At 37.1% G+C, this 18,935-nt stretch overlaps 1 protein-coding gene across 3 annotated transcripts in view; it reads right to left on the bottom strand.

Annotated features, from left to right (window-relative positions):
• Positions 1 to 1,716: 1,716 nt before the first annotated feature.
• Positions 1,717 to 18,935, bottom strand: part of Golph3l (golgi phosphoprotein 3 like) — a 45,370-nt gene continuing 28,151 nt past the window's right edge. For 2 of the 3 annotated variants that reach the window (XM_015503001.2, XM_015502999.2), the window contains 3 exons: positions 16,545 to 16,676; positions 14,189 to 14,303; positions 1,717 to 3,721 (listed from right to left, as the gene is read on the bottom strand). In XM_015503001.2, the coding sequence (XP_015358487.1) occupies positions 3,294 to 3,721; positions 14,189 to 14,303; positions 16,545 to 16,676 (675 nt within the window). In that variant the 3' untranslated portion in view covers positions 1,717 to 3,293. The remainder of the gene's footprint in view (positions 3,722 to 14,188; positions 14,304 to 16,544; positions 16,677 to 18,935) is intronic. The other variant, XM_048814891.1, reaches the window with a different exon arrangement.

Raw genomic sequence — 18,935 nt, 5'->3', positions numbered from 1 at the left:
ATATATATATTTCTTTTAACAAAGGGATGAAGATGTAGCTCAGTGTTAAACTGCCCCTGGGTTAAATCTCCAGTAAACCTCCCATTAAATAAATGGACATATTGCTTGGCTGAATTTTATGTCAATAAAGCCATTATAAAATAGCTAGTGCCAGGTATTGTAGCATATTTGTTCTCAGAAACTTTAAGAGGCTAGTGCAAAAGGATTGCAAATTTGAGGCCAGCCTCAGCAATTTATCCAGTCCCTAAACAACTTAGTAAGACCCTGTCTCAAAATTTAAAAAAAGGGGCTGGAGGTCTAGCTTAGTGGTAAAGTGCATCTGGGTTAAATCCTCAATACTCTCCACCAAAATAAATAAGACTGAAAACGTAGCTCAGTGGTAGAGCATCCCTGGCATTAAACCCCAGTATCTCAAAAAGCAAAACAACATAAACAGAAGGCATCACCTAGCAAAGCCACACACCTGTAATCCCAGTGGCTCGGGAGGCAAGGCTGGAGGATCCCACGTTCCAGGCCAGCCTGGGCAATTTAGTGAGACCCTGTCTCAAAATAAAAATATAAATAGGATGGGGATGCAGCTCAGTACTTTTGGATTACTGTACTTGGAGTAATTTTGGATTCAATCCCTAGAGCCACAAGCAATAAAGTGTTCACTGTTTTAAATGTTCATAATGTTCCTGAAAAGAAAAAAAAAGTTCATGATTTCCTTAGTCAACTATTTTATTATGTACTTTCTTTACCAGTTTCCCTTACACTATCATAACTACCTCTTCTTCCCTTTTTCCATATGCAAAGAAATCTAATTTGTATTATATAAATTGGTTTAAGCTAACTTTTTGGCCTTTATAAACTGGGAGTTCAAGAGACATGTTGAAGTAATAGAGCTGGAAAAAACAGTTATTAAGGCTAACCCACAAATATTTTGAGGTATTATGAATTTAAATATCCATAAATCTTCGAAAATATGGTTGTCTTCAGTTCAGGAGGAAAAACTTAAAATCTCTGAAATCCAAGAAAAACTGTGGCTTTAATTTCACCTCCCCATAAAAATCAGTAAAATTAAGTACTTCATTGTTGGCCTAGCTCTATGTGGTGAACATGTGAACTCATTCAGGGAGCCCTTATGAAGGGGTAGAAATCCCAAGATTTCAACTGTTTCTAAAAAAAATTAGATAACATATGCTATTATACTTATGGAGGTTCAATTAGGTTAAGAAAAAAATGGTGGCCAGACTAATTATATTCAAAGGAAATAATCCTACATAAAATATATCTATTTGAAGAGCTTTTAGAGAGTATTTGCTCCCTCCTCCCTCAAGGTGAATATAATATATATATATATATATTTTACAATCTAGATGTAAAGGAAAATCAACAAAGCTGAGCTGTTAGAAAAAGTTTCCTTTCTCACTTTTTTTTTTCTTTCTTTTTCTGGTAGTGGTTTCTGAACCTGGGGATGCTCTACCACTGAACTACATTTCTAGCCCTTTTTTAGAAAATTTACTTTGAATGAGGGTGTCACTTAAGTTGCTCAGGCTGGCCTCGAATTTGTGATCCTCCCGCTTCAGCCTCCCAAGTATATGGGATTATAGGTGTAAAACAGGGACTGGCATGGTATATAAAGGGAGAGGCATTATTAGCTTTGTGTGAAAAGTTATTTTTTCTAACTAAAACAAATGAATACTGCTATTATATTATGCACAGAAAGACGAGAGATATAATAATTGATCTTTATTATATAGAAATGTGAAGGTCATATGAATTAAATAGGAAGGTGTTTGGCAATGAACATTATGCAGATTTGAACTCAAGACATCCTCATTTTATTGAGATACAAGATAAAAATAAACACTAAAGAGTCGCAAAGAAAGAACTCAACTTCTACCCCACAATCACACTGAAACTTTCCACAGGAAAACCTGGTTTCAATTCATGCCGAATTGTTAATTAGAGAAAGAAAAGTTACTTCAGGTGGTACATGACTAGCTTTTGTAATTTTGGAGAGACAGACTGAAACTCTACTTAGCCTCTCATTTAAAATTTGTTTCATATTACAATTAAATCTTTATGCACCTAAGAAAAACCAGAAGTGAAAACAAAGTGTTGAGTTGAGGAATTATTAGGAATTTTACATTTGAGGGAGGAGATAAACTTTTCAATTTGTGTAGAAACCCAAAAAAGGGAACAAGAGCATGTGGAGTTTGGATATACAGCCTGGATTCAGAGTGCTGCTATTTGGTAACTGAAACAATTTCTCAGTTCAATCAGAGCAGAGACATATATACATTCATTTATTTGTAGTACTGGGGATTGAACCTAGGGCCTTGTGAGGCAAGCACTCAACTACTAAACTTTATCCTCAGACCACTACTTTGAGACAGGATCTAAGTTGACTAGGCTGGCCTTGAACTTGCCATTCTTTTACCTCAATCTCCCCAGTGTCTGGGATTACAGGTTTGTGCCACCATGTCAGGCTTATAGCAGACTAAGAGGAAATAGGACAGTCCTGTGCTAAAGGATGGAAATTCTTAGGCCACCTCTATCCTCTTCAAATTATAATGCTGATTCCATGAAGGTGGTGGTTGTGACACATTTTTTCTTTTTTATTTAAACCTTTGTCTTAATGAGTGAAGGAGCATGATTTCTAAAAGGGTGTATAGGATATATTTCTGGCTATAGGAGTGTAGGACCCAGGTAATCAAATGTGGGACATTTTCATTAGGTTAGAAAAAGGAAGATAAAAAAATCAATGGCAGGACATACAATCTCAGAAACCATCTGCTTAAAAATTAGTTTGGTTTCCACTGCTACTCATTCAAAGACAATTAATTCAATAAGCTATATTATTTAGCTGAATCTGAGAGATAAAAGACTATGTAACATGTATTTAAGATAGAAAACAAACCTAGAAAAATATAATAAATGGTTTGCTCTTCATCTCATTCACATTCTGCTGTAGAAGAACATGAAACCCCACTTAGATATTCATAACCCTATTTATCCAAAAGTACAATGGATGAAATTAAACCAAGAAATGGGAGAAAAATGTTTATCGGGTGTGTGTGGGCTCACCCAGTGTATTCATCTATGGAGTGAAAGTTTAGGGAGAAATAACATCTGCTTATAATGGTCAAGGCATATGGAGAAGCCCTAAAATTGCTCTCCCCAAATCATGAATCTGACCAAAAGAAGGAGTAAAAAATGATGAAAACATTTCAGGACACCAAACTCAGTGATGGGGTCTCTGAAAGTCACCAGCCAGCAGGTAAAATGAAAAAACCCATTGGCTGGCTCTAGGATTTATTGAAGGCAGCCAGCACAGCCCAGATCATCTCTGTAGCATTGTGCTTTGTCCCCTCCACTTCAGGGTCCAGTTCTACTAGGTCCTTGGCTCTATTCATTGCCACATCATATTTGTCATCTGTCAGAGAGGAGAAGACATTCTCTAGCACATCAGAGGAGTGGGCTAGCACCAGGAGTGCTAGCGTTCGTCTGTCCATCCGCTGAGGGTCATTTACCCACCGCTCTAGTACACTATCTTGAAGTTTTTTCACTAGTCGCTGTTTCTCTGTTGTATTGGTCACAGGATGAGTAGTCATGTCAAATAGCAGGAAATTCTGCTTCTCAGTGGTTAAAATACCCTTCTCTACTAGGTTCTTTGCAATTCGCTCTCGTACGTTTCTCAGCTGGTACTGTAATTTGAAGGGGTTCCAGGTCTCACCTATGGGGAAAAGAAATAGGACATAATGACCAGAAAAAGGAAAATAAAATGAAAAAAGCAAATTAGTTATTTGGAACCCTGAATGGTTAAAAATTTTAAAGTATAATTTTCACTTATTCATGAAGGAATAATCTTCCTTCCTCAATCTATTTTATCACTTGTCCTTTATACTATGTTTTTTTTTTTTTTGTTTTTTACTCCAACTGTATTTCCCATTAAACCACCTTTTAAAAATATCATCAAGGGGGCTGGGGTTGTGGCTCAGAGGTAGAGTACTTGCTTAGCACGTGTAAGACCCTGGGTTTGATTCTCAGCACCATATAAAAATAGATAAATTTAAAAATGTCATCAAGGACTTCCATATTGCTAGTGTTTATGAACTTTATTTCTATCCTTTTTTATTTTTATTTTTTGTACTGAGGATTGAACTCAGGGGAGCTTTACCACTGAGTTATATCCCTAGCCCTTTTTATTTATTTAAAAATATTTTTTAGTTGTCAATAGACCTTTATTTATTTATATGCAGTGCTAGGCAAGTACTCTGTACCACTAAGCCACAATCCCAGTCCTAATTTTTTTTTTTTTTTGGGGGGGGGGGAAAGGCTATGGCTAAGTTGCTTAGGTCCTTGGTAAGTTTCTGAGGCCAGCAATCTTCCTGCCTCAGCCTCCCAAGTTGAAGGATTATAGTATGTGCTACCATACCTGGTTTTATTTCTATTATTATATGACTTCTCTGTGACACTGTTAATTATTCATGTATTTTTGAAATCCTTCTAGGCTGGGTGCAGGGGTGCTTGCCTAGAATCCCAGCAACACCCATGTTTATTGGGTGTGTGTGGGCTCACCCAGTTTATTCATCTATGGAGTGAAAGTTTAGGGAGAAATAACACCTGCTTATAATGGTCAAGGCACATGGAGAAACCCTAAAATTGCTCCCCTCAAATCATGAGTCTGACCCAAAAGAATGAATAAAAAATGATGAAAATATGGGAGGCTGAGGCATGAGGATCATAAATTTAAGGTCAGCCTGGGCAACTTAGCAAGACCCTTTTCAAAATACTACTGTTCATCCAAGAATAGTTACCCAAGAGCTGGTTACCCAAGAGCTCTCATGGAGATGTACAATGAGATTAATGTTGCTTTCATGCTGGCTAATACAATATTCATTCTGAAAGCCTATGGATCAAAGAGTAACTCTGACTTTCAAGACTTATTATTTAAGAATCATAATTATGTGGCTGGGTGTATACCTCAACAGTAGAGTGCTTGCTTATCATGTGTGAGGTCTTGGGTTTGATTCCTAGTGCTGTCAAAAAGGGGTGGGGGCACTTTACCACTTAGCTACACCCCCAGCCCTTTTTATTATTAAATTTGAGACACAGTCTTGATAAATTGCTTAGGCCCTCACTAAATTTCTGAGGCTGGTCTTGAACTTGCAATCCTCCTGTTTCAGCCTTCTGAGTTGCTGGGATTATAGGCATGTGCCAATTTGCCCTACTAGGAAATGTATTCCATAAGACTATAGCTGCTACTGATAGTGATTCCTCTGATGATCTGGACAATTTAAATTGANTTTTTTTTTTTTTTTTTTTAATATATATATATTTTTAATCTTTATTATTTATTTTTCAGTTTTCGGCAGACACAACATCTTTGTTTGTATGTGGTGCTGAGGATTGAACCTATGACCTCACACATGCTAAGTAAGTGTTCTACTACTAAGCTAAACTCCCAGCCCTCTTTTTCTGTTTTCATCTTTCTTTGTCTCCTTTCTTTTCCTCTCTCTCAACTTCCCTCATTTCTTTTCTCTATTTTGGTACTGGAGATTGGGCCAAGGGGTACTTTAGCACTGAGACACATTCCCAACCCTTTTTATTTTGAGACAGGTTCTCACTAAGTTGCTTAGGGCCTTACTAATTTGCTGAGGCATGCCTCAAACTTGTGATACTCCTGCCTCAGCCTCCCAAGGTGCTGGGATGACAGGGGTGTGCCACCACATGCTACTGCATCTGCTGTTAACTTCTCTTACATGGGGTGTTGCTAAGTTTCCCAGGCTGGCCTTGAACTTCTGTGCTCCTGTCTCCCCCTCCCAAGTAGTTGGGACTAATATGCAATATGCCACTGTGCCCAGCAGAGAGTGGTTTCTTGAAATTGAATCTGTTCCTGGTAAATATGCTGTGAACTTGTTGAAATGACAACAAAGGATCTACAACAATATGACATTAACTTGGTTGAGAAAGCAGCAGCAGAGTTTGAGAGAACCGACTCCAATTTTGTAAGAGGTTGTACTGTTGATAAAATGTTATCAAACAGTATTACACACTAACAGAGAAATCTTTTCATGAAAAGAATAATTAATTAATCAATGAAGCAAACTTTATTATTTTAAGAAATTGCTACAGCTAACCCAACTTCAGCAACCATCACCCTTATCAGTCAGCAGTCATCAACACTGAGGCAAGGCTACCAACAAAAGATTAAGTCTCAGATTATCATTAGCATCATTAGTGATTTTTAGTCATAGTGATGTGTTTGTGTGTGTGTGTGTGTGTTTGTGTGCGATATATATATATATAAATTTTTTTTTTTTGGCCAGGCTGGGAATTGAGCCCTGTGTCTTGCACATGCTTGGCAAGTGTTCACTCATAAATTCTTTTTTGGTACCAGGGATTAACTCAGGGACATTTAACCCCTAAGCCCATCCCCGGCCCTTTTATTTTTTATTTTGAGACAGGGTCTTGCTAAATTGCTTACAGCCTCACTAAACTGCTGAGGCTGACTTTGACTTGTAGTTCTCCTCAGCCTTCCCAGTCACTGGGATTAGAGGCATGTACCTCCATGTCTAGTCCATAAAGTATTTTTAAAATAAGGTATATAATTTTTTTTTTTTTTTTTTTTTGTGATGCTGGGGATTGAACCCATGGCCTTGTACATGTGAGGCAAGCACTGTACCAACTGAGCTAGATCCTTAGACCTTAATCCTCCTGTTTCAGCCTCCTGAGTTGCTATGATTACAGGCATGTGCCATTATGCCTGGCACTGAAAACTTATTAGACTATAGCACAGTGCAAACTTTTGTGTGACTTTTTTTATTTAATTTTTTAAATAAAATCTACAACTAAAAAAATTTTTATTTATTTTAAGAAATTGCTACAGCTACCCTAACTTCAGCTGTAGATGGGCACAATACCTTTATTTATTTATATGTGGCACTGAGGATGGAACCCAGTGCCTCACCCACGCAAGGCACTCTACCACTGAGCCACAACCCCAGTCCCTATGTGACTTCTTTTATTATAATATTCAATTTACTGTGGAGATTTGGAAAGATAGTAAAGGAGATAGACCTATCGAAGGAAAATATAAGATGTAAATTGAATCATCTCAGTAATAATATTAGATATGAATAAATCAAAATACTCTAAGCAGCCTGGGGCAGTAGAATATGCTTGTAATCTCAGCAACTTGGGCAGGCCCTAAAAAACTTAGTAAGACCCTGTCTCAAAATAAAAAGTAAAAATGGCTGAAATGTAGCTCAGTGACAAACTACCCCTGGGTTCAGTACTCAAAAAACCCAAATCAAACCAAACCAAGAAACAATAAAAATAACAACAACAATCTAAGCAAAGATAGAAACTGTTAGATTGAATGATAAAACAAGATGCAATTGTGCGCTAGCTACTTTCTACAATTTTTTAAAAAATATTTTTTTAGTTGTCTATGGACCTTTATTTTATTTATTTATATTCAGTGTAGAGAATTGAACCCAGTGCCTCACACATGCTAGTCAAGCGCTCTGCCACCGAGCCACAACCCTAGCCCAACTTTCTATACTTTATATTCAAATATAAATAGGATGACACTAAAAGGATGAAAAAAAAAGTGTTGTGTAAACAGTAACTATAAGAGAGCTGGAGTGACTAGATAGGCTTTAAAAAGTGCTACTAGAGGTGCTGCGGTTGTGGCTCAGTGGTAGAGTGCTTGCTTAGCATGCATGAGGATCAGGGTTCAATCCTCAGCACCACATAAAAATAAAGATACTATGTCCACCTAAAACTAAAAAATAAACATTAAAAAAAAGAAGCGCTACTAAATTGGAGGAATATTATCTTAATAATTCAAAGTTCAATTTCTCAGAAAGACATAAAGATTATAAATGCATATGCAACTAATGACAGTCCATCTTAAAATATATGAAGCAAAAATGGTGAGAACTCACAAGAGATGATTCAATACTAATCAGAGAATTTGATATGCTATTTTCCATACAACTAGGTAGAAGATCAACAAGGAAACAGAAGACTCGAACAAAAGTATAAGCCAATAAAATCTAATGAGACATCTTTTTTTTGTGTGTGTGGGTTTATATGATCATGAGTATCAAACTTGGGGCCTCACACATGTCAGGCAAGCGCTACACCACTGAGTTATACCCCTAGCCCTCTAACAAGACATCTTTACAACATTCTACCTCCAATAAGACATGTCTTAAATTGCATAACATTCTGAGCATAACCTTCCTGTGCCATCCCATTCCATGTTTCAGGTCTTTGTCTAGCATACCCATACTGTAATACCAACCACCCATTAGTCACTTAATAGCCATTTTAGTTGTCAGACTGACTGTATCACAGTGCATGTGTTCAAGCTTAATAGAAGCTTCATGCTATGTCACAATGCCAATGTCATTCACTTCAATTCATCTCATCAGGTGGGCATTGTATTATCTTTAAATGATCACAATGAATGAGTACAAGATTTTTTTTTTTTTTCCTCATGGTGCTGGGGATCAAATGCAGGCTCTCTCACATGCCAGGCAAATGCTCTACCACTAAACCACATTTGTAGCCCACATTAAGAGAAACATACCACATGTTCAGTAACTCAGCACGACCTTGTCTCAAAATAAAAAACTGAAAAGGGCTGGTGATATAGCTCAGCGATACAGTGTCCCTGGATTCAATCCCCATACTTCCAAAAGCCCCCAAAATATAAAAACAAAAAACATCAAAACAAAGAAATGGACAAATTCCTGAAAAAACACAAATCACCTAAACTGAGTGAAGAATAAAAAAATTTCAACAGGGCTGGGGATGTGGCTCAAGTGGTAGCGCGCTCGTCTGGCATGCATGCGGCCTGGGTTCGATCCTCAACACCATATACAAAGATGTTGTGTCCGCCGAAAACTAAAAAATATTTAAAAAAAAAAAAAATCTCAACAGATGGATGACAAGAGACTGAATTAGTAACCAAAAACCTCCTGACATAGAGGACCAGATGGGTTTACCAGTGAATTTTACCTAACAGTGTGTTTTTTTTGTTGCTGGGACCAAAATACCTGACAAGAACAATTTAGAGGAGGAAATGTTTATTTTGGCTTATAGTGTTTCAGTGGTTCAGTCCATGGTCAGCTGACTCCATTGCTCTGGGCCCAAGGTGAGGCAGAACTTCATGGTAGAAGGGTATATGGGAGAAGCACTGCTTATCTCATGGCAGATAAGAAGCAGGTAGGGTAGAGTTTGGGAGCACCACAGGATAGATGAACCCTTCTAGGAAAGGCCTTCCTCCAGTGACCCACCTCCTTCAGCCATACCCCAACGGCCTACAGTTACTACCCGGTTAGCCTATTCAAACTAGAACGGACTGATTAGATCATAACTCTCCTAATTCAATCATTTCACCTTTGAACATTCCTGCATTAACACAGGAGCTTTTGGGGAACACCTTATATACAAACCATATAAAGAATTAACACCAGGGCTGGGGTTGTGGCTCAGTGGCAGAGCACTTGCCTAAGCTATTGTTCCCATCTACAATTAAAAATTTTTTTTAAATCAAATAAAATTTATCATAGGAATTCAGCATAAGAAAATGAAAGAAAGTAATATATCACATTAATTAGCAAAAGGAAAAAAACACATACATACATAAAACACCCTTTCTTGATAAAAATTCTCAGAAAATTAGGAAAAATTATATTTATTTATGAAGAACCCACACCTGATAGCATATTCAATGGTGACAGAAAGCTTTTTCCAAAGGTCAGAAAAAATACAAGGATGCTTGCTTTTATGATTACTACTCAATAATGCAGTAGAAGTTTTAGCCAGAGGTATTAGAAGATCAGTCAATAAATAATTAAGTAAATAAATAAATGCATCCAATTTGGAAAGGAAAAGGTCAAACTAATTCTATTTAAGATGACATAATTCTATATATAGAAAATCCAAAAGAAACATGGATGAAAAAGTACCAAAGCTAATAAATTCAGCTATGTCTGTAGGGTACAAGATCAACACACAAACATCAATTGAATTTCTTAACATGAGATTTGAACAATTTGAAAAGGAAATTAAGAAAGCAATTCCAGAGCTGGGATTGTGGCTCAGCGGTAGAGGCTCGCCTAGTACATGTGAGCCCCTGGGTTCGATCCTCAGCACAACATAAAAAAAATAAATAAAATAAAGATATTGTGTCCAACTACAACTAAAAGACAAATATTAAAAAGAAAAAAGAAAGCAATTCCATTTCCAATAGCATCTCAAAAAAAAAAATGCTTAGGAATAAGTTGAACCACAGGGATGAAAGATTTGTACACTGAGGGCACGGTTGTAGTTCAGTGGTGGAGCACTTGCCTAGCATGTGCGAGGTACTGGATTTAATCCTCAGCATCACATAAAAATAAATAAAAGTATTGTGTCCATTTATAACTAAAAAAATAAAAAAAAAAGATTTGTACACTGAAAACCACAAAACATTGCTAAAAGAAATTAAAGAAGGGCTGGGTTTGAGGCTCAGAGGTAGAGTGCTAGCCTAGCACGTGTGAGGCCCTGGATTCATTCCTCAGCACCACATAAAAATAAATAAATAAAATGAAGGTATTGTGTCCAATTGCAACTAAAAAATAAATATTAAAAAAAAAAAAAGAAATTTGGGCTGAGGATGTGGCTCAAGCGGTAGCGCGCTTGCCTGGCATGCGTGCGGCCCGGGTGAGATCCTCAGCACCACATACAAACAAAGATGTTGTGTCCACCAAAAACTAAAAAATATTAAAATTCTCTCTCTCTCTTAAAAAAAAAAAAAAGAAATTAAAGAAGACTGAAAAATGGGAAGATATCCCATATTAATGAATATTAACATTAACATTATTAAGATATCAATACTATTCAAAGTGATCTACAAGTTCAACACAGGTCCCATCAGATTCTAAGAGTCTTTTCTGAAGAAATGGAAGAGCCATTCCTCAAATTCATTTAGAATTGCAAAGGGCCCAGAGTAGCCCAAACATTCTTCAAAAAGAATGAAGTTGGTGGAATCACACTTCCTACCTTAGAAACTTACTAAAAAGCTATAGTAATTAAAACAGTATGATACAACATTCAGACAGACATATAGACCAAAGCAATATAATACAGAGCCCAGAAATAAACCTTCACATATATGATTGATTTACTTTTTTTTTTTTTTTTAAAAGCTGGGGTCTTGCTATGTTATGTTGCCCAAGCTGGCCTTGAACTTTTAGACTCAAGCATCCCTCTGCTTCAGTCTCCTGAACAGCTGGGACTAGAGATGTCTGACATCACACTTGGCTTGGTCAATTTTTATTTTATTTTTTTCCTTTTTTGGGTAGTAGGGGCATTTAACTACTGAGCCACATCCACAGATCTTTTTATTTTTTATTATTATTATTTTTAATATTTAAGATGGACACAACATCTTTACTTTATCCTTTTTTTTTTTTTATGTGGTGCTGAGGATGGAACCCAGTGCCCCGGCGCGCATGCCAGGCGAGTGCGCTACCGCTTGAGCCACATCCCCAGCCGTTTTTTTTTAGTTTTTATTTTGAGACAGGGTCTTACTAAATTGCTTAGGACCCCCTGAATTGCTGAGTCTGGCCTCAAACTTGCAATCCTCCTGACTCAGCCTCCTGAGTCACTGGGATCATAGGCATGCACCATCACACCTAGCTGATCACTTTTTTTGTTTATTTTTTATTCAGTGCTAAGGATTTGCCTCACACCTGGTAGGAGAGCACTCAGATACTTAGCTACAGCCCCAGACCTTGATCACTTGGTTTTTAACAATGCTGCCAAGACCATTCAACAAGTAAAGTACAGTTTTGTGTTTTTTTTCCTCAATAAAAAGTGCTGAGAAATCAGAACGCAGCTGATATCCACATGCACAAGAATGAAGATACACCTTTATTTTGCACCATATATGGTAATTTTTATTAACTTAAAATGAAATCAGTGAATCTGGCGATGGAGCTCAGTGATATAGTGCTTTTTGCCTAGCACACATGAGGTACTGGATTCAATTCCTCGGCACCAAAACAAACAAACAAAAAAAGATCTCAAGGACTAAAATTTAATACTCTTAGAAGAAAACAGGAAAAATATTCTTTAAACTGAATTTAGCAATGATTTCACACAAGCAATAAGAGCAAAAATAATTGATCTTTATCAAAATTAAGAACTTTTGTACATTAAAGGGTATAATCAAGAAAATAAGAATATTGTCATCCATGAAAATATCTGCAAATTATACATTTGATAAAGGATTGATAAAAGAACTTCTAAACTGGGTATGATGGTGCACGCCTATAATCCCAGCTAAGGCAGAAGGATCACAAGTTCAAAGGCAACCTTAGCAAATTTGAAGGCCCTAAGCAACTTAGTGAGACTTATCTCAAAAAAAGAGAAAAAAAAAAAAAAAAAAGCTAAGTGCAGTGGGTGGCACATGCTTGTAATCCCAGTGTCTAGGGAGGCTGAGATGGGAAGATCACAAGTTCGAGGCCAGCCTTAGCATATTAGTGAGGCCCTAAGCAAGTTAGTGAGATCCTGTCTCAAAATAAATAAAAAGAGATGGGAATGTAGCTCAGTGTTAAAAGCATCCTTAGATTCAATCTCCAGTACCAAAATAAAAATAATAATAATTATTATAATATAGTAATGTAATAAATAATAAGAGCTGGGGATATAGCTTGGTGGTAGAGTGTCTCTGGGTTCAATACCCAGCACCATTAAAAAAAAAAAAATGTAAAGAGCCTTTAAAACCCAATAACAACAACAACAACAACAAAAACAATTTAAAAATGAAAAAGGGGACTGGGGCTGTAGCTCTATGATAGTGCAATTGCCTTGCATGTGTGAGGCACTGGGTTTGATCCCCAGCACCATAAAAATTAAGGTACTGTGTGTCCATCTACAACTTAAAAAAAAGGGCTTGAATAGATGTTTTTCTAAAGAAGTTGGACACATCCAATAAGCACATGAAAAGATGCTCCATATCACCAGTCATTTGTCAAATGCAAATCAAAATCATAATGAGATATTATTTTAAACCAATGGAATGGCTATAATAAAGGGGGGGGAATAAAAAACAGAAAAGAACTAGTATTGACCAGGATATGGAGAAATTAGAACCTTGGTACGTTGCTGGTGGAAATCTAAAATGGTAGAGTTTGGTGGTTTCCCAAAGGTTAAACATACTCATTCCTTTTTAAGACTGATTAATATTCCTTGGTATGTATTCATTCATTTTTGTTTATTCATTCATCAGCTGATGCACATTTGTGTTGTTCTCACCTTTTGACTACTATGAACATGCTACTTTGAACATTGGGGTTCAAATACCTATCAGGTCCCTGCTTTCAGTACTTTTGGATATACACCTAGCAGTACAACTGCTGGTCATATAGTATACATTCTCTTGCCGTAAGTATTGTACGTTCACAGCAGCATTATTCACAATTGCTAAAAAGTGAAAATACCTCAACTGTCCATCAGCTGGTGAACTGATAAATAAATGTGGTATATTCATACAATGAAATACTATTTGGCATATTTGGCAATAAAGAGAGTCAAGTTAAAACTGGGAAAAATTCCCTGACCGTGGTGATGCATACCTGTAATCCCAGTGGCTCAGGAGGCTGAGGCAGGAGGATTATGAGCTCAAAGCCAGCCTCAGCAATTTAGTGAGGTGAGAAGCAACTTAGTGAGACCCTGTCTCTAATAAAATACAAAAAGGGCTGGGGATGTGACTCAGTGGTTAAGCATCCTGGGTTCAATCTCTAGTACCAAAAAAATAAATAAAATAAAACAAAACTGGGAAAAATTCAATTTTGGTGGAGTGTATCAATGTCAATATTCTGATTATCATCTCTTTTTCTTCTTTTTTTTTTGTGGTTCTGGGGATTTAACCCAGGGCTTTGTGTGTGTGAGGGAAGTACTCTACCAACTGAGCTATATCCCCAGCCCTCTGGTTATCATCTTAATAAAGATGTTAGAAAAATTTCTTGTGAAGAACACTGTTAAAAGAGCTTTTCAGAGGAGGGTGGCAGAACATAAGATGAAGCTTTGTATGTATCTTACCCAGCACGTTGAATTTCTGTACTTCTTATCTCAACCTTAAGAGAAGGACAAAGATAATCAAGTGTGGAATTGTGATCATTTTGAGTAATTTTACCAGTGAGAAGCTCTATCCATGTTTGGACAGTTTCTGTGGGTTCGGTTGCTTTGATGTGTTTGAGAGTTTCATCCAGTAAAACATCACCTGTTGGGCTGTCTGACTTTAGCAGCACCTTTGAGAAAAGAAGAAACAAAAAACCTTGAGTTGTTTACTTCATTTAAATTAAAATCTTTCAGTACTATAGTTTCATAATACACTTTTCCCTGTCCTGAAAAAAGGTGGTTTTGGTTTTTTGGGGGTACCAGGGATGAACCTAGGGGTGCTTAACCACTGAGCCACATCCCCAGCCCTTTTTATTTTTTTATTTTGAGACAGGGTCTTGCTAAGTTGCTTAGGGCCTTGCAAAATTGCGGAGGCTGGCTTTGAACTTGTAATCCTCCTCCCTCAGCCTCCATAGCCACTGGGATTATAGGCTTGTGCCTCTGTGCCCAGCCTGAAGAAAGTTTAAAATATGATGTGTTAGGGAGAAGAGAAAAATAACATTTGAAGTGGACCCTAGAGACAAAAGAGATATAAATAATAACGAAGGGAAGATTTAATAATTTCCTTGAGTCTGAACAACCACCTGTGAAACTGTTAACAAAGGTAGGAAAAAGCCAGGAAAGAAAGCCAGTTTTGGAGAAAAGCTGATTTTTAAAAAAATTTTATTTTTAATTTTTACAGTGCTAGAGATTGAACCCAGGGACTTGCTCATGGTAGGCAAGTACTTTACCACTGATCTATAGCCCTGGACCAATAAATCTGGTTTTCTTTTTTTAGTACCAGTGATTGAACCTAGAGACAGACCCTTAACCACTGAGCTACCTCTTCAGCTCTTTTTATTTTTGGAGATAGTCTTGGTAAGTTACTTAGAACCTCACTGACAAGTTAGTTAAGTGAGGCTGGCTTTGAATTTTGATCCTTCTGCCTCAGACTCCCAAGTTGCTGGAATTAAAGGCATGCACCACCACACCAGGCTCAATAAGCACGGTTTTAACTGATATTGGACAGCCAAGTGGAATTGTCCAGACAAACCAGGCATGGCAGCACATATCTACAACCCCAGCTACTTGGGAAGCTGAGGCAGGAGTATTGCAAGTATGAGGCTACCCTCAGCACCTTAGTAAGGGTGTCTCAAAATAAAATTTTTAAAAATGGCTGAAGGGCTGGGGCTGTAGTTCAATGGCAGAGTGCTTGCCTACCATGTGTGAGGTACTGGAGTCAATCCTCAGCCCTGCATAAAATAAACAAATAAAAAAAATGCATGTTGTCCATATACAACTACAAAAAAAAAAAAAAAATGCCTCAGGATGTAGTTCAGTGGAAGTTTAGAGCACCCCTGGATTCAACACCTAATAGTAAAACAAAAAGAAAGAAAAAGGTGGGGGATGAGGAGGAGGTAAAAAAGCAGTGGAGGACAAGAAGGAAGAAGAGGAAGAGGAGGAGGATTTTCCTGGAGGATGAATAAGACATGCCTAGAAATTTGGGAGTTAATTTCACGTAGGTGATAGATACAGCTGCAAAGTTAAGCGGTATTTTCAAAAGGATAGAAAATCATATAACAGAATACAAACTGAGACTTTTATGCTAAGGAATGGAGAAGTAAAGGAAATGGGGTATAGTACAATATAAAGAAAGACCAATAATGGTGAAAGTTTCAAGTAGGAGGGGGTGCTCAAAAATGTCAAATGCCACACACAGGTTAAAGGAGAAAAATAAAGAAAGGAAGCTGGTTCTACCTAAGGATGTAGGTTTTAGAAGAGAGCTTAGAAGTTGTAAGCAGAAAAAATTAGTAAGAAAATGAATACAGAAATATAATTCAGGAAGAAAAAAAGGAATATAGTTTTTATGTTGGAATAGACTTGTAGTATATGGAAGAACTGAACACAAAATAACCAAAAAAACTGACCCACTCAGATGATTCCCTCTGCTATATAATATTATATTTCATAATGTTATAACTATAGAAATAGAGGGAGAAATAACACCATTCTAAATGTAATTTTCTGTATAAAAAAGACAAAACTCATGAGCTTTCTATGACTTTTTTAAAAAAATATTTTTAGTTGTAGATGGACACAATACCCTTATGTATTTAATTTTATGTGGTGCTGAGGATCAAACCCAGGGCCTCCCATGTGCTGGACAAGCACTCTACCATTGAGCTATACCCCCAACCCCCTATGACTCTTTAGACTAAGGTTAGTTAGGTTACTCCCTCTGCTACAGGAAAATTAAACCTGTTTATTCATGGGACAGCTGAGTCAGAGATATTTATCATGTCTTACTATTCAAATCTTCTTATTCTTCCAAAATGTACTGTTGGTATTTGCCTTTCCATAAGTTTAGAGGATGTTCATAGAAGATGCTGTACCTTTCTGTCTAGTAGTCGCTTCTTACGCATGGTGGGGGGTTCCAGAGATATTCGACCCCGCATGGCTAGTTCTATCAGGATGCCCCCTCGCAGGCCAGATGATATACAGTCATTCCAGAAAGATGTATAACCCTAGGAAAGAGGAAAAGAACAGAAACAGTGTTCTGAAATGGGTACTGACTTCTAGCCAGCATCCTAAGTATAAGATGTGGTTTTTGTGAATCATTTCAAATCACTTGAACTTAAAGCAAAGTAGACAATGGAATGTTTCTTTAATCTCCTTAATCTAAACTTCCCCAAATATTATTTTCTGTCTAACTTCAAGCTCTTCAGTGAATTCCTATAGCTTGGCTGCTAATTAACTGGCATGCTAAATTTTAATTTTTGAAAAGAACTTTGACTTTTTTTTTTAGAATTTTTTTTTTTTTTAATATTTATTTTTAGTTTTCGGCGGACACAACATCTTTGTTTGTATGTGGTGCTGAGGATCAAACCCAGGCCGCAAGCATGCCAGGCGAGTGCGCTACCGCTTGAGCCACATCCCAGCCCTGGCTTTTTTTTTTCCAATATATTTTGTTTTTGGTACTGAGCTACTTCCCTAGCCCTTTTTATATTTTACTTAGAGATAGGGTCTCACTGAGTTCTTAGGGCCTTGCTAAGTTGCTGAGGCTGGCTTTGAACTCTTTGTCCAATTTATCTCAGCCTCCCAAACCACTGGGATTATTATAGGTGTGCACCACCACACCCAGCTTTTTTTCTTTTTTTGGTATCAGGAATTGAACCCAGTGGACCTTTACCACTGAGTCACATCTCCAGCCCTTTTTAAAAAAAGTATTTTATTTAGAGAAGGTCTCGCTGAGGCTGGCTTTGAACTTGCAAAACTACTGCCTCAGCCTCCCAAACCACTGGGATTATAGGCATGCACCACTGCATCCAGAGAATTTTGGCTTTCTAGAAGTGTTTCCATGATACACTAAATTTCAGACCAGGGTAAAAATACGACATAAAGGAAAAAAGTTAAACCATTTAGGTCTTTTACTTCCCCTAAATATGCTTTGTATACAATTTTTGTTGTTGTTGTTGTTTTTCAGGGCTGGGAATGGAACCCAGGACCTTGCACATGCTAGGCAAGCTCTCTACCTTGAAATTACATTTCTAACCAAGCAGGCTAATCTGACGGGAAGCTACAGAAACCCCACTGACTAGTTAAGGTGTCTTGGATATGTTATTTTAACCTTTCTTTCTTTCTTTTTGAGTTTGGTAAGTGTGGTTTTATTTTATTTTATTTTTTGTTACTTAACCTTCTCAAGTGCAATATCCTCATCTGAAAAATGGGGACACTAGTATCCATTTTCATGCTTGCTGTGAGGATTAAATGAGATGAAATATATGAGAAAGCATTTAGCATAGTGCCTAGAATATTGGAGGTGTTTAAATGCTAGTTCCTCTTCCTTAGAAGCTACAGGGAATATATAAAAACATAAGAAGGGTTGGGTTGTGGCTCAGTGGTAGAGTGCCCGCTAGCACATGCAGGGCCCTGGGTTTGATCCTCAGCACAACATATAATAGATAAAATAAAAGTATTTTGTATAACTATAATTTAAAAAATAAATAAACATTTAAAAAAAACAGAAGAAGTTATTGTCTTAAGAAGCTAAAAGTCTAGCTGGAAAACCATGTAAGCTTGATGAAAATTGTTACAATATAAAGCAAATAAAAATTCATTTGAAAAAGCAGTAGAAGAGAGGCATAAATCACTTTTAGAGTAGTTGGGAACTCCTACAGGACTTTTACTGGGGGACTGAAGAATAAATAGGTTGAACCTGGCAAAGAGGGATGGTTTTCCAGGTGGAAGAAATCATCCAAATTCTACTTATTTTTCAAAATGGTATCCTTAGCAAAATGTCAAGAAGGGAGATCACAAATATGTTTATAGACTCTAACTCAAAAGTTTAAAGAAAAATTATCAGATCAAGTTGGTTGGGATCAAGTGTGAAAAGCTTTGATGTTTTGAACTTTTAAATGAAAGGCAGATAGTGAATTCTGAAGATTATAAGGAAAGGGTTATGATTAACACAAGGAAGATCTATCAGTTATCAAAGCTGTTCAATATTTTCTGGTACTGGGGATTGAGCCCGGGGGCTCTACCACTGAGCTACATCCCCAGAACTAATTAACTTACTATCTATCTATCCATCCATCCATCCATCCATCCATCTATGTTTTTCTTCTTCATTTTGTTATTATTATTTTGGTACCAGGGGCGCTTAGCCATGGAGCCACATTCCCAGCCCTTTTTATTTTTATTTATTTATTTTTTTTGAGACATAGTCTTGCTAAGTTGGTTAGGGTCTCACTAAATTGCTGAGGCTGGCTTTGAACTTGCAATCC

Source organism: Marmota marmota, unplaced genomic scaffold (assembly GCF_001458135.2).
Source record: "Marmota marmota marmota unplaced genomic scaffold, marMar, whole genome shotgun sequence".
In the NCBI taxonomy this organism is placed as follows: domain Eukaryota; kingdom Metazoa; phylum Chordata; class Mammalia; order Rodentia; family Sciuridae; genus Marmota; species Marmota marmota.
The sequence above is the reverse complement of the archived record's forward strand: the minus strand, read 5'-3'. Positions and strand labels throughout refer to the sequence as shown.